The following is a 16,940-nucleotide window of genomic DNA, read 5'->3' as shown; positions in this document are numbered from 1 at the left end:
TCTCGATATGGAACAAACTCAAAAACAAAAACATTGTACACCAGGAGGTGTCCCAACTATTTTAAATCACAACTACAAGTAGCCGAAGAACTGCATGTCCACTTTCTGATGTGGTTAACTTACACCAAACGTTAAATACCTTTTAGTATCAAAACCCTACACTTATGATTCGATCTCAAAAATGTATCCACTGTTGGTTGGCGTATTATTTAGTCAAGTAAGATACTTTTAATAGAAATACCTGTGTTTTTGTTTTAAGGAGTCAAGTATGTAGCATGTTGTTTTTAAATAACCATTTTAACAGTAATATGCATTATTCATATTTGCAAAGTATACTTTTGGCGGTGACTTAAAAACATTTCAACTGCACACGATTGAACTGTTTAAGCCGGTGTTGCCATACAATTTAATATTTGTTTTATTTTATTTTAAATTTTTATTTTAAGTTAGTTTTTAGATAAGGTCCTCACTGAAAATCAGCGCCACGGCTTGCCGTGGCATTATGCTGAGTGGGGACCTGTTTAGCGTCATGTATGTCTTTATTTGTTCTGTTTGTTCCTATGTTTGTTTTTATGGCGTTAAATAAATGTATTTTCTTTCTTTCTTTCTTTCTTTCTTTCTTTCTTTATGCACCTTCGCAGGCCAGCGCCAATGCATAATACATGTTGCATCAAAGAGATTCCTTGCTTCGGAACTACTGTATTGTTGTTAAATAAAGAATATTATTATGGTCTTCAGTGGTTTATTTAAATCATTTAGTTACAATCTTAATTATATTAATATTAATATGACCGGCTAGGTCAGAGGTCGGAGGCCAAGGGACACGGTGTTGCCAACACACATAAAAAGAGAGGATTGCTATTTTTTTTAAATTACGTTCCAATACATCATCCCCCTTTAAACAAACAATTTTTAATTAAAATTAGTGGGGATTCCAACCTCTTAAATTATTAAAGTAAGTTTACAACTCAAAAGTTTTTATAACTGTTAAACAAATTAAAATTATTATTTCTTATTATTAGAGTAAGTTTACAACTCAAAAGTTTTAAAACAAAACTAAAATTTATATTTCTTAAAACAAAATAACACATTATACTTCTTATTATAAACTCTTCCTCCCCTCCTAAGGAGCAAAGCTAAACAATGCAAAATGTTATACACTCATACTATAACATCATCTTAAATTACATTGCAGCTACTCGTTCAGCCAACATTAGTGAAGTAGAGACTAGTACAGAGCAAGCCCGTCTTGGGGGATCATCAAGTTATGCTGGTCGGATATAGAAAGAGGTTCTTGTGTACAGCACATTATTATTATCTACTAAGTCATAAGCTCTATATCCATTACTACTAATAATTTTACCTTGAAGCCATGTTTTATCATTCATGTCTTTTTTAAACCATATGTTTTGCCCAGCAATGAACTCTTTTTTATATCTACTTGTTCTATTATAATTTTTGGCATTGCGGTTTGCAATTTTATTAAACTCTGGCTGAACATTTAAATTAATTTTAGGTTTTAAATACTGGTGAGACACTAATAATTTAGTTTTTAAATTTCTATTCATTAAAAGTTGAGCTGGTGAAAAATTTGTGCCAGACACAGGTGAGGATCTATACTGTAACAACGCTAATCTAAAATCAGTCTTATCTTCACAGCATTTAGTTAATATTTTCTTACAAATCTGGACGGCTCGTTCAGACATCCCATTAGATTGAGCATACCTTGGACTTGAAAAAGTAAATTTAAAACCAAAATCTGAAGCAAATTTCTTACATTCTTTAGAGTCAAAAGGTACATGGTCCGAAACTATTTGACTTGGTATTCCAAAGTTTGAAAATACCTCTATTAAACAATTAATTACTGAAGTTGCACTTTTATTAGGCATTAATTTCATATCTATCCATTTAGAAAAATAATCTACAATTACCAGGTAATTTTTATTTTTAAATTCCATGATGTCTATGCCCAGTTTTGAAAAGGGTAAATCTGGTACCTCATGTGATAATAGCGGCTCTTTAATATTATTATTTTGGTAAGTTTGACATACAAAACACTTTTTTATGAATTCTTCCAAATGGTTATCCATTTTAGGCCAGTAATACATATTCCTAGCTAATTGCTTCATTTTTGTTGTGCCTAAATGACCCTCATGTAGTTTATGCATGATAGATGATCTCAATGACTTAGGTATCATTAATCTGGATTTTAAAAATACTAAACCTTCATCGGTTGTGATGTCACCTCTTAATTTGTAATAAAACCGTAAGTCATCAGGAACATCTTTAATATTGTCAGGCCAACCATTAATAGTAAAGCCTATGAGTTTTACTAACTCATCATCCTGTGATGTATTTAATATTAATTCACTTTTCTGCTCCTCTGTACACTGTAAGTAGCGAGCAAGACCTACACAGTGAATAACTTCATACATATATGTGTCATCAGTATCACTAACATTCATGAAAGAGCGAGACAGAAAGTCAGCAATATACATTAATTTTCCTTTTAAATAGGTGAACTCTATGTCATACTTTAATAGTTTTAATTTTAATCTTTGTAGTCTGGGTGACGGTATATCATGTATGTGTTTCTTTAATAAACTCTCTAATGGTTTGTGATCATTTAATATTTGACACTTATTTCCATAAATAAAATAGTGAAATTTTTTAGTTGCCCAGACAACACTTAATAATTCTTTTTCAATTTGAGAAAATCTTTGCTCGGAAGGAGTCAGACTTCTCGAAGCATAACAGACTGGTTTGCCATTTTGTAATAAACAACAGCCAAGTCCATCTTTGGAAGCGTCACATTGTAGTACAATAGGTAATTTAGTATTAAAATTTTGTAAAATGGGTGCCTCTGTAATTATTTTTTTAATATTATTAAATACTGTTTCATGTACTGAGGTCCACAACCAAGTTACATCCTTTTTTAATAAAAGGTGGAGAGGCGATGCAATAGTAGCCATATTTGGAACAAATTTTCTTAAATAATTGACCATACCGAGGAATATCTGTAATTCCTTCTTATTAGTTGGACTTTTAATACTGTTAATGGCATCAACCCTTTCCGGATCAATTTGCATGCCCTGTCCAGAAAAAATGTGACCAAAATATTTCACTTCGGTTAATCGATATTGAAATTTATTTTTATTAAATCTGACATTATGTTCTTTGGCACGTTCGAATACTTTATTTAATACTTCGTCATGTTCCTGCTGAGAATTTCCACATATTAAAAGGTCATCACAATAAACTACCACACCGGGAATGTCACCAAACGCTGTTTCGCTGTATCTTTGGAACACTTCGGGGCTACAGAAATTCCAAAAGGACATCTTAAAAATTTATAGCAGCCATAAGGGCTATTAAAAGTACACAAGTCACTAGACTTTTCTGTTAATTTAATATTATAAAATCCATCAGACAGATCTAGTACTGAAAAATATTTTTTATTACTTAATTTAGGTACTATCTCATCTAATGTCGGTATTAAATGGTGTTCTCTAATTAACACTTTATTTAAATCTTTGGGATCTAGACAAATTCTTAATGAACCATCTTTCTTTTCGATAATGACAAGATTACTCACAAAACTTTTTGGGTGTTCGACCTTAGCAATTACTTGTTGATCCTCCAGAGACTTCAGCTTCTCCGCAAGGCGAGTCATCAGCGCGTTAGGCACTCGACGTGGGGGTCTCACTACTGGTTCCACTCCTGGCTGAACGCGTAGCTCCAATGGGTTTTTAAATTCACCCACACCCTGAAAAAGTTGAGCATTTTTATTAATAATTAATTCCTTGTCATTTGAGGCATCAGTTTTGACTATATTAATATTATTGTTTTTCAAAAGTTTTAATTGTATTAATGACTTGAGTCCTAAAATTGGTTTAGCTTTCTCCTTTATTACTAGGAACTCAGACTCAAAACTGTCCTCATCATTCTTAGTATAGACTTTTAATATTACTTTTCCTATTGGCATTAAGTGCCTACCACCAAAGACCTCTATTATTGTTTTTGTCTCAGACATTTTAATATTATTTTCATCATCGACAAGTTTATTGAGATCATGCTGTGAGATCACATTGATCTGCGCACCTGTGTCACACTTAAACGACACTCTTTTATTATTCACTCTTAATAGCTCTGTCCATTCATTTTTACTGAGATCTATGGAGCAGACTAGTCATAAATCATGAATATTATTGTCTGAATCACTCTCATTATTATTAATATTATGCACCTTCTTATTATAAGTGCACCCAACACTAAAATGGTTGAGCTTTTGGCATTTGCCACAAGTTTTACCATAAGCCGGACAATTTTTTGGCCCGTGCTCGGTTTTACATTTCAGACACATGTAATGTTTGCTATTATATTTTTTACTATGGAAGTTATTATTATTACTATTGAATACATTCGGCTTTTTTAATCTATGATACTTATCTTTATTACTATTGTTGGAGTGTGAGTGTTGGGACTGGGTCTGCGACTGCGACTGGACTGCAAGCACCTCCCTGGACGGACTGTTCAGTGTCTTGATGTGTTCTTTGGAGAGCTCCGCCGATCTGCAGACTTCAATTGCGCGCTCCAGGCTTAGATCCTTGATTTCTAATAGTTTTTGTTGTGTGCGCCTATCCCTGACTCCAATCACTATTCTGTCACGTAGCATTCTGTCCTTCATTTCTTCGAAGTTGCAATTTTCCGCGATTTTTCTGATGCACGTGTAGAATGAGTCGAATGTTTCGTCTTCTTCCTGGTTTCTTTTATTAAAGTTGAAGCTGTTAATTACCTCGTTTTGTTTCGGCTTGAAGTAACTGTCAAATATCTTAATTATATCTTCGAGTTTCGCCTTTTCTTGGTCGTCATCGGTTTTTAATACATTAAAGTACAGTTCTTGTGCCTTGTAACCTATGCAGTTTATTAATATAGCGCCTTTTCTTGTCTCTGACAACTTTTCAAAACCCGCCGCAGTGATGAAGTTGCGAAACGAGTGCTTAAACCTCTGCCATTGAGGCCAGCAGTTGTCGAGATTTTCCAAGTTCAAACCTTGAGGCAAGGTATATTGAACGGCACCTGCATGGGCTATGGACTCTATTTGAGGCTCTTTATCTGCCATAATTAATATTATTGGTGTACTTCAATAAATACCTCGTCTTCGCCGGTTCGCCGTGACACGTGTGTGGGAATCTTCTTTAATCTTCGTAATCTTTGTTCTTCTCCGACTGCGCCATGTATTGTTGTTAAATAAAGAATATTATTATGGTCTTCAGTGGTTTATTTAAATCATTTAGTTACAATCTTAATTATATTAATATTAATATGACCGGCTAGGTCAGAGGTCGGAGGCCAAGGGACACGGTGTTGCCAACACACATAAAAAGAGAGGATTGCTATTTTTTTTAAATTACGTTCCAATACAACTACTGGCCTGTAATTAGTATTCAGAATGCAACACACAACGGGAAATGCAAGATAAACTGTGCCCATTTGCATTCTATCATAAAGATATTTGATTACATTTGGAATATTGTATGCATGCCTCGTGTTGAAATTGACGTGATGATAATTTTGTATCTTGCTCTCACGATACTAGAGAGTACTTGCGAGCGAGTACACTTTACTATTGAGTACGTCATTGATTGGTTCGTCCGTTTGTCTCGACATAAGTATTTAATTTTACACATAAACTTTGATAAACTCAAACAGAAGGTTCGATCGAACCCATGACCTCTACTTGAGAGCCGTAGGTCGAACCACTAGGCTAATACGAATTTATAACTGATTAGTCAATCGAAGATTCGATTTGTAGCATTCGAAGATGGCGGATGTAGACAATATCTAATTTTGCTATTTCTGTTTCTTTGGCTAGTTGAAGTATAATTTTGATAGTGTTTTATGCGGCGATTAACCTTAACAGTGAACAGTGATCCCAAAATTGTATATTGCTCTCGTGTCTAACATTTTTAAATGCGCAAGTGGTCTCCACATGGTTTCTGGAATTTTACTATCAAGTTGCAAAAACTACAACTACCGTACAACGTCCCTCTCAAAGAGAGTTTACCTTGACACTGGTGAAATTGTCCTATTAATTAGGACAGAAAAACCATATTTTAAAAGAGAAGAAGAAGAAGTAGTCAATCGAAAATGGTGGTTATATGGACAATCTTTTCGTTTTCTCTCTGTCAATTAACCCACTTTTCTTCTGATCACTCGATCATGTTGTATTACTTTTTTTTAACATGTCGCTAATTAAATCTTAGAATCAAATCTTTTGAAAAGACAAATTTCTCGTATTCAAGTAAACATCGTCTAATGTATTAAATCAAAATGTATTAAATAATATGTAAAATGCTTGGTCCAATCGCCAATAATTTTCTCCTCGACCAACCACCGAATCAATTCGTGACCGTCGAGCCTGAATTTCCGTATTAATTATAAGTTTCTTGTCAGCCAAGTTTGATTTCTCAAATTTATGTCAAAGTTTATAATTTCAATTTACACCTGATGAACTGAGTAGTGACAAGTCAATCATCAACTCGGAGTCAATAATACCCTTAGGTATAGAAAGCCTAATTGCTAATGTTATGTAGAAAGGTTTGAGGCCGTATTGCCTAACGCTCCTGACGCTCGCGATCGCAATCAAATGGCAGCTATTGTTTGGGAAATCTGACATTTGATTGCGATCGCGAGCGCTAGAATCGTTAGGCAATACGGCCTGTTTTCAATAAGGATTTTGATCATCGTGACCGATAATGGAAATCATCGTGCAAGACGTCTCACAGAATAAACAGTAGGTACTATTGTAGACGTTTAAAGGTAGCAACTATACCGTGTATAGGTACGGGGATGACCGATGTCACCAGACATTAGATCCCGATAAGACCCCGTTACTTTAGACAGTCAAGCATAGAGGTCATCTGAACCTCATTTTCAAAAAAAATACATACAGTCGTACATATAGAACCTCTTCTTTTTTTTGAAGTAGGTAAAATAAACTTTTGTCTAGACAAAAACAGCAGCATTTTTGTAAAACCATAATTTCGTTTCAACAATTCGTTTTTGTTTACAATTCCACAGCATAAACACCCTTGCCCAAAATTATTAATCACGTTCATCAAAATCCTGATCGCACTATAAAACTGATAACGAGTTCAATTCAGTTTTGGTCCAGTTTATTATAACACTCAATCATGTCATATCTGTCTCTATCTCTGTGAGCGTAGATAACTTTACAGCCCTGTTCAAAGTAGGTATGTGAAAGGAATTTCATTCCTACTTTCCATAAGCCTATAAGTTTCAACAGAAACTTTTCCACTATCGAGAGAAAACCAATATCTCGTTTTAAATAAGTTTGAGTAGGTACGTCAATTGTTACAAAGCAAAATAAACTATTCCATTTAATTTCATTTACTGGGTGACGATTTGTTAGATGTGGGTAAAGTAAAGCCAGTAAAATATTATTTGATGGTAAATATTATTTCGTGTTATTATTTCTTTTTTTGTTTCCAATAAACAATAAAAAGGATAATCTACAATGGAAACGCGGCAAGCTTATCTTTTGATGACAGAAACACAAATATTTAGCAGCTTTATGTACTCACACTATAGTTATACAACCAATAGGTAAACAATTTTGATGGTTTACCAACTACAACTTAAAATGTTTTTTTGATTGGAATAAAAATGATTGTTTTTGCTCAGTTCTAATACCGACTCCTAGCGCCATCTAGTAGTCACACAGGAAAACTGCGACATCCTGCATAGCGCACTGTCGAAGTTTTTGATGTATAAATATTTATTAACAAAAATGTAATAACCAAATATTTTCTGTGCTACTTTCAAAGCCGGAGTTCACATATCTATTCTGTTTAAAAGTAAATCGAAATACAGTTACGATAAATTTTTAAACCATAAAACTTAAATCAGGCGCGGTCGCAGCCTGAAATTTTGGAGGTGGTCACTAATAATAAGTAATACCTACCTTGTTATAAAAGTAAATAAACGAGGATCATCCGCCGGGGGCGAAGCGTCAATTTCGGACCTGAAATGGAAACGCGGCCGTATCTGATCTACATTTAATTACTATCCAGCACGTGTAATTTGGCTGGATATAATTTTAGACGGCGCGGGTAAGTTTCTATTGAAGTTTGCCAGTCCACTTAGAACCGGTATCGAGTAAAACAATGGCTCTCCTTGCATCTCTGTGGAGGAGGCTAACCCCTACAAAAGCTCTAGAGGATTCCAGTGGGAAATTGGAAACTGCGTTCTTTGAGTCTGTCTACCGCGTCATTTATATAACAGGTGGATAATTGTACAAAAGAAATTCCCTTAACAACTTATATTGAAAAGAAATTCCATTATTACAATCTGGTATTGCTTAACAAGAATGTTTTTTGCTTTATTTGTGCCGCGCTGGAGAATCCTCCCTGTTTATTCTGTCTCAAATACCCGCAGTACAAAACTAAATTATAGTCTGAAGTCAATTACACAGGCCTCCTTTTGTAAAGCGTATCTTACGAATTAAACCTTTCAGTATAAGATGTACTTATGTATTTTGATCAATCACGCAGAAACTATAGATTAGTCAAAGGACAAATAAATATAATATAATATATTCCCTGACTTTGGAGTAGACAATAGAAAAAAAAAATACGTTGCAACTTATTGTTCATTTAATATTTTTCAAAACAAAATGCAATAAAATAATACAACTTTTACTAACCTAAGTATCTGAGCGATCGAGCTTCACTCGGGCTCCCAAAAACACGCGTTTTCCACGAGATAATAAAACCAAACTAGATCAATAACTGTTCGTCCATCGTCCCCGACATAGAAAATTTCATTGAAATTATTGGAGCCATATCCGAACTCCCCAAATCAAATAAATATATAAATATAATGTCTTAAACAGATATAAATATACAAGAATTTCTCATTTAAATATTTAAATTATAGAAGGAATTAAAATTAAACTATTTTAATGAGTATGGGAGACAAATTTCTACAGAGAATTTCTATTTGTAGTCAGTCTAGCAAAGAGAATGCCCGTTTTAAATTGGATTATACAATAAGATTTTTCTTACGTGTTTTCTTCAAATTTAAAGAATGTAAATATCGTATGATCCTCTGACTAAAGTTTTCAATCGATCGATATAATATTGAACCGATTAATCCATGAGTATCTGTGAACTCCAGCGATCCAATCTGTGAATTATTTTGTTGTAAGGATGGTCAAACTCCGACCATGGAGTAGGGTACCAATTGTACAGCAGCTGGGTGAAGCTGATGATGACTTTGTTCGGAGTCGGTGAAACATGGTACTTGGTGAGCAGCTACCATTTTCTGGACATCTTCATTGAACAACTTAATGTCATGGTCATTCAGTGGACGGCTTTAGTCAGATTTAAGAGCATGGTAAGTTGCATTATGACGCAGTTATCAGCCGAGTATATATTTAGTAGGTAACAAAATTGTAGCGTGTTTCTGATTATCCTAAAGAAGCTGATTAACTTGCATAGTTTCTCATTCTTACATAGTAGCTCAACCTTTTACGATTTGGTGAAAATTAAGAGTTTAGAAATAGAATTTGCTTGTAGAAACTGTGCTATGTTATATATCATACTTTTTTAAAATATACTTTTATGTAAAACACCATGCTTTATGTTTGTAGAGAGTACATAAACACATTTACAAGAAACTAGCCGCCTCCATGGAATCGTCTAATTTCGACACTTCGACTCCAGTTAGAATGGCTCTAGTGGAATATTGGCGGTTGAGAAGTGAGAAATATTTGAAGGTGATATATCTATTGGGCACCTGCACCTTAACGATGTGGTGGGTTCCTAATATCAGTGATAAATATACCTAAGCAATAGCCTCCGCATGCTAACTGATGAATCTTGATCTTGAAGCAATTTATTAATTTTAGGTTCGTATACCCTTTAATAGACGATGTCGAATGCAATTTGATGGTGGCCGTGCGGCTTCCCTTGGACTTCTGCACTCCTATGCGCTACCCTGTCGCGTTCCTGACGACTATGATTGCGTTCATCTACGTCGCCTATTTCGTCATGACGAATGACGTTATCATGCAAGCTCATCTCATGCACTTACTTTGTCAATACGATGTTTTGATCGACTGCTTCGAGAAAATTGTAGCTGACTGTGAAAAGGATTTCAGGGGTGAATTAACTTGAATGTGTAAGCTTTATGAGGTTTAACAAGTGCTTGCTTATAACCATTGCTAATAAGGCTAATTAATTTACTTCGCGGCTCAGTACTGAATAACATTCTGAACGCGTAAAAGGTTTATTTATAGGTATTTTTCAAGTAGTTTTAACAGTCTAATAGGATTATTTTTTATTTTAGGTATCAGTCGGGATAAATTAAATCATAATGAGGACTTCAGGACGACGTATTTTAGAAGACTGGGCTATCTAGTTGATCAACATAAACTACTTTTACAGTAACTATTTTCTTGTTTCTAAAGTTCCCACTCCGCGCTGTGCCCGAGTGGGAACTACTGCCAAAAGTATTCTCATTTTGAGAGGACGCCTGTGCCTTGCAGTGGGACGTATATAAGCCATTCTCTTGTTTATAGTTTTATTACGCAGTAGTGCATTAATATTAGTAATCACTAACTCATAGGTGCCAATACATATTAATACAGTCGAACTAATTTAAGTGCAAAGTGCAAAAGCTTAATATCAACTGCACGTTATGTTAAAAAAAAAACCTTTTTCCGATGCAGCCATGTTCATTGTTGAGAAGTCCTTCTGGTGCTTCACCATCTATCACATATTCTGTGGAACATAGAACCTCCTTTTTGAAGTCAGTTAAAATACGTACAAATGGTTTATTTCTGTATAACAGCCATACAATGGAATTGCGAAAAACCTTAAGCGCTCCGATGTTGGCGCAAGTGATGGCCAGCGGGATGCAAATTTGTTTCGCTGGCTTCCAAGTCACGATGGTAAGAGAATCTACTATACAAAACAGCCATAATAAGTTTTATAAAAAATATGTTATAAAAATAATTAAATTCGAAGTTTAAATACATTTCCTAAGTAACAATAATATGATAGGAAACAAAATTAATAAAAACAACATAAATATACCTAACTATAAAAAGAAAACACCATCTAGGAGGCCCTCCTGCGGCATAGACCCCAACACAACTGGCGGCATTACCTCTCTGTACAGTTAGAGAATTCGCTGGGAGAGGTAAGCGCCAGCTCTGAGGTCTCCTGAGGTCTCTATCAGCCGGGACGACATGGCTCCCATGAAGGCCTTCATGTCAGCCGACCAGGGACCCATTGTCTCGACTGCGAGCGCCGCAAACTCATAGTCCTTTAAAAGAGAAGAGTATTTGCGGCGCTTGAGAACTTGGGCTGGTCAGCTGCAGCCCCGGCTTGTGAGTGGGTTGCCTGAATGTGGGACTGCGCGATAGTGTCGACACACGTTGCGTCCCACACCAGAGCCCTACCCAGCTTCCATGGCACCAGAGTACCCCGTCGGGGCGCTTACCATCGTCTCTGGCCATGCCAACGGGTCAAGGATTGCGGGCACAGAGACAGTGGCAAGCGCGCGGCGGACCAGGTCATTAATGGTGCCATGGCGGAATAGAGCGACCAGCGTTTTGGGCATGAGAGGCCATGACGTCCCCAGCTCATCTACGTCCTTACCAACAGGTGCAAGTGTGGGAGATACAAATTCTGCAACCAAGCCTTAAGGATATTGCTATCCTCAAGGTGCTTGATCCAGAACGTACCTAACTGACGAGAAGGGGGTTGAGCCAATGGCCTGACTCCGGGGCTGATACCGCTAGAGACGGGCACGTTCAGATACGTCCGGGCTATTTTCAAATAATAGAAGCATGGGTTGCTTTCAGCCGAGGGGAGTCCCAATCTTTCTGAATATGACGAAGAACTGGATGTTGCTCCAGGACATGAAACACACCCAAGTTTCTCTGGCCTCCTTCAGGTACGCTAACTCATCGTCGAGTAACTGTGAAACATTTAAAATGGAACTGACGAGAGGTAGCGAACCATAAACAGAGGACTGGAAAGCCGTAATGCCACACTAGACGAGGAGCGAACACCCAGCCCCCAAATCTTATTGGGAGATACCGCTTGGGTCCATGCGATATTGTCAAAATTAATATTTAGAATTTTGGATAATGTAGACTGAAGAGAATTGTCGATGGATGATAAATGGAGGGGAATTTCCATAAGGGGCAGCTGCGGAGTAAATACAATAAATTTTGGAGTGAAAAGACAGAAACGGATAATAAGAGCGCTATATGTGGGTTTATTTTAAAAAGCAGGTCAGATGTGTTCTTAAATAAATTTATTCCTAAGTACGATTAAAAGTGGACCTTCTCAAAAGAGGATCAAAATAGATAATAATAATAATAAATATCAATACAGTACCTCATTGACACTATTTTGTTACATACAAAATGCTTAATTTGGTACGTACCTACACTACAGTGCTCATTTATTCTACCTTTGTGTAATTTTTACAAGAATTTTGAGATCTTCGAGGCTATCCGTATGCCGCATAGCAGATGAACCGATTTTGTTAAGTTTCGTTACAAGTTATTAAATATAAAAAAAGGAAAATTAATTTAATACTTCTACGTTCATTGGCTTCATGCTTGTTATTTGTAATACGAAGATCTCCACGAGATAGCCATTAATGACAAAATAAGTAGGTTGCAAAAGGCTATAAGTAGGTAAATGAATTTTCAGACGATCACAGACAGCGTCTCGAAGTTCCTCATGAGCTTCTTGTATTTGGGCTACAACATGTTTCAGCTGTTCGTGTTGTGCCGGTGGTGTGATGAAATCAAAACACAGGTCAGTTTCTATTTAGATTAGCTGAGCACCTGTTTTCTGTTCTTTTAAGATAAATCACGGCAAAAGTAAACTGAACATTTAAATTTATTATGTACTCGGTTACCCGCGAAATTCAGTTTTTCACTGTCCCGCGGGAATTATGCAATTTTCCGGAATAAAAACTATCCTATGTCCTTCCCCGGGAGTCAAACTATCCGTATACCGAATTTCATCAAAATCAGTTCAGCGGTTTAGGCGCGATGATGTAACAAACAAACAAACAGACTTACCAACTTTCGCATTTATTATACGAGTATTAGTGCGATGTCAAGGAAAACTATGAGAACATGGACCAAGCGAAATGAATGTTGCCGTTCAACTTTGTCCGATTATAAACTTCACATTAAACTATTTTATGAACTTCGGTAATGTTGCTTGTTTGAGGTACTAACCTCTAGATTTTCAGTAAGAGTAAATTCAAGGAAATATATTCAAATTATGTGTGTTTCGGTAAACTTTGCTGACAGCCGGAATAAAATGAAACCGAGTGAAATTACTGGCACTTGAGTGATCTTCCATCTAGGCCTCTAGGTTGGCAACGCATCTGCAATCCCCCTGGTGTTGCAGGTGTCTATGGGCGGTGGTGATCTCTTACCATCAGGAGACCTACTTGCTCGTTTGCCATCTCAGTCGAAAAAAAACGGATTAATCACTACCTACTGTGTGTAGCTCCATGATTTTTAGATTTGGTGAAAAGTGAAAATGACATCTGATCTTGAACTGAAATTTTTGTAAAATGAACCTCAACTTATTTATTTGCGTTACAATCTCAATTTTATTGACAATTTCGTTACGGCTGTGGTTAGGCGGTATAATTGATTTTCACTGAAACGGACAAGCAGACACACTTGTACCGCTTCGTTCACAAATATATGAATAAATAATATAAATAAACATATAATTAAATAACTACTGCAAAGTTCACAATGTATTAAATAAGCCCTGCTGTTTACCAATGTCTGGTCTCTATTATTCGGTTAATCGCTTATTTATTTTACCTAAATGATCACATTAAAAGAAAGGGTGACTATATTTAAACTAACAAGTAATACATGGGTTCAAAATGAAATATAATATACTTGATGATAAAACAATAAAGCTCTTCGTTTTTCACAGCTCCATACTTTAATTCAAACTTAGAACTAACCACCTTCGCTTTCCATCATTCATCGTTCGGTGTTTTAAATTAATATGACTATCTTCATCTCATCTCATCGTTTATCTCTTTTACATGTTGTTTAAAAATCAACCTTCGTTTCGTTTCGTCGTTCATTATTCAGAGTCGTATACCTGTCTCGCTTCTTACTCTTACAAACTCGATTTGCTTTCGGACTTTCGCGGCTCGATTCAAACTGGAAAGGTTCTTCAATTATCGATCGGGAAAGAGAAAAATGGAGGTTTTGGGGGCATTCGGTTCTGGAACTGGGAGAAGGGAGGTCGTTGCGCTGCTGGGTGATTTGCGCGTTTTTGTTAATTTTGATTTGATTTTTGATGGAGCTTGCGGATTGGTATTGGGAGCGCGATGTCGCTGGGAGTATCCATGCGTTTTTGTTTGTTCTTTTGCTATTAGCAGTCCTCCCGTCTCTTGATATCTTTGATCGTAAATAGGCTGGCAGGCGGCGGGAGTCTGATGTCGCTGGGCAATGCTCTCGCGTTTTTGTTTCGGGTCTTTCGCTGCTAGTCTTCCAGCTTAGTTCTTTATATCTGTGAGGCCTGATTTGAGCCTCGGTTTTGGATACTTGGCGGTGCTAACGAAAACCCCGCTAGAATCTCCGCGGTCACTCATTACCACAGGAACCAGGAACTGTGAGGTCAGATATGTATTTCTTTATCTTGGTGCAACGAGTCATGTAAGTACGCCCTTATTAACTTTACTCATTTACTGTTGTGTGCTATATATATATTATATGTGCGCTTAGGGACATCTAATACGAAAATAGAAAAATAATAAAATAATCTATTAAAATTTCTATGTCTAAGGTTGACACAATTATGGGATACCACTAATAATTCCATTCCAGAAAATTCTCGACATTTATGTGTTATATTTGGTCAAAGCTAGGCATGTAGCAAAGTTCTATTCTTGACAGGGGAACGCTATTCATGTACTGAGAGCCAGACTGAATAAATCGTAAATGTAAAACTATCTGCTATCGACAGATTCTTACAAGATAATAATATAATTAATTACAGTATTCTAAAGTGGGTAACTAACATTGTGTTTAACTGTACAGACGGGAGAGACCATTACCTTCATCCAATAGATATTAAGTTGGTTGGTATTCTATTTCTCTAGATAAATCTATAGTAGTGAATGAATACTACTTACCTGCATAGCAAATAATCTGCCTTTACTTGATAGGATAAGAATACCCAAATTGAAATCTATAACCCCGTCTATAACACGGTCGGAGGTAAGGGGCCAATAATTTATACATATAATATATATATTAACCCTTTCTACATTAACCTCAAGCTTATAATTAATCGTTGAAATTGGTGATGTAGATTATTCCCAAATAAATCCTATAATTCTTCATGAGAATTCAATCAATACAAATACAAGCTATAGTAAGAATAAACCTAACACCTAGTGCATTAATATATTATTGGAAAGGAAAATATATTTCATCTACAAACAACAGACATGCATTTTCGCTTGTGATTATATACTTTACCTAGGTACAACATTTTAGCTTGCACTTGAGTCTAGAATCCCACCGCTGTGGAACTAACAAAGCTAAAAATTAGAACTGATAGGCAGATGAGAATTTGCTGTATACTATTGACTAACTAATCACTGGAATGTTGTGAGCTTTTATTATTAAATAGAAGTCATATAAATTCTTATGGTTAATTTATCAATTAAATAAACTATTTATAGCAAGAGTACTTTTGCCATACCATTATATTTATAGGAAGGAAAAACCAAATGCTATTCTAATTGACTTGTATATACCGACTTTATGAATTTTATCACCTGGTGGACACATAAGTATATTCCTATATACAACTTTATTATCCTGCATTTGAGCCTAGAATGCTCTTTATTTACTTAACTAATCCATTTAATTCTGTGTGCTTATTTCCAATTGCTGAAGTAAAATGGAAAACTTATAATACCATATTCCTGTTCTACCTATCGCTCACATATATATCTTATAGTGTGGGTAGTATTCTGTATATCCCCATTATACTATAGCAAAAGAAACATTATTTTATTCTCATTTTGTTTGTGTTTTATTAAACGTTTTCATTTGGCTTATTTTACTGTTTTTATTTACACTGTGTTTTTACTAATCCTGTGTTCTTCCCTTCTTAGCATTTTAGAAATCTTGGGTTGTTATTATAGCTAGGTGTTTTAAAGTCATGATTTTAATAAACTTCACAGACCTATATAATCACTAGGTTAATCTCCTTAAATCTTAGATATTTTACTATGTTCTACCATAAGCATTTATTAATGCGCTTTATTCAGAAGGTCATACTTTATAGCTATACTTGTTCCTCTCAAGTAGTCATGGATACAACTTGCCCCTGTTCCCCTAACAGCATTCCATAACATACTACAGCATTCTATATTCCTAGTCAAATTAGTTATTTTCTAGTAATGTGTTCTTAGCTGCGTTATAGGTAGGTAGATAATTAGTTGTAGCTTAAATTCAGACCAACCAATCTTTACTTCTTCACTAAAAGTACCGTATGGGTTACCTAGGACGGACACAACGAAGGGTCAATCATCTTATTTAGGCACTAGACAACCACTAGACGATCACATGGCCAAATCAAATCATCACGCTATCATATAGTAGGTTTCGGACATCTCAGTAGGACTCATAAGCTCTAGTTATATAGGTAGGCTGCACATAGGTAGGTCATAGCTTTGAGCTTAGGAGTTTTGATTTAATGAACTTTTAGCTTTAGAGTCAGGGAGTTGAACTTTAGCTTGAGCTTTTAACTTTTAGTTTTGAGCTGGTAGAGTTTAGATTACCTGAGAGAAGGCAAAAATTTATTTTTCGGGGGGGGTTCGTTACA

General features: G+C 35.7%; 2 protein-coding genes across 2 annotated transcripts in view; one reads left to right on the top strand and one right to left on the bottom strand.

Moving 5' to 3' along the window:
- The window catches only part of LOC141427161 (uncharacterized), a 93,702-nt gene that overhangs the window by 33,982 nt on the left and 42,780 nt on the right, over nt 1-16,940 (bottom strand). The gene's annotated exons all lie outside the window — the stretch shown is intronic.
- On the top strand, nt 8,178-15,169 carry LOC141427126 (uncharacterized). Its single transcript, XM_074086364.1, has 8 exons — nt 8,178-8,307; nt 9,233-9,420; nt 9,677-9,840; nt 9,935-10,188; nt 10,375-10,471; nt 10,879-10,978; nt 12,759-12,866; nt 15,140-15,169. Exons 1-8 carry the CDS (start codon nt 8,190-8,192, stop codon nt 15,167-15,169), a joined length of 1,059 nt encoding a protein of 352 aa, XP_073942465.1. The 5' UTR covers nt 8,178-8,189.

This window comes from Choristoneura fumiferana, chromosome 4, assembly GCF_025370935.1.
Source record: "Choristoneura fumiferana chromosome 4, NRCan_CFum_1, whole genome shotgun sequence".
NCBI lineage: Eukaryota > Metazoa > Arthropoda > Insecta > Lepidoptera > Tortricidae > Choristoneura > Choristoneura fumiferana.
This window is presented reverse-complemented; position numbering and strand designations above follow the sequence as displayed.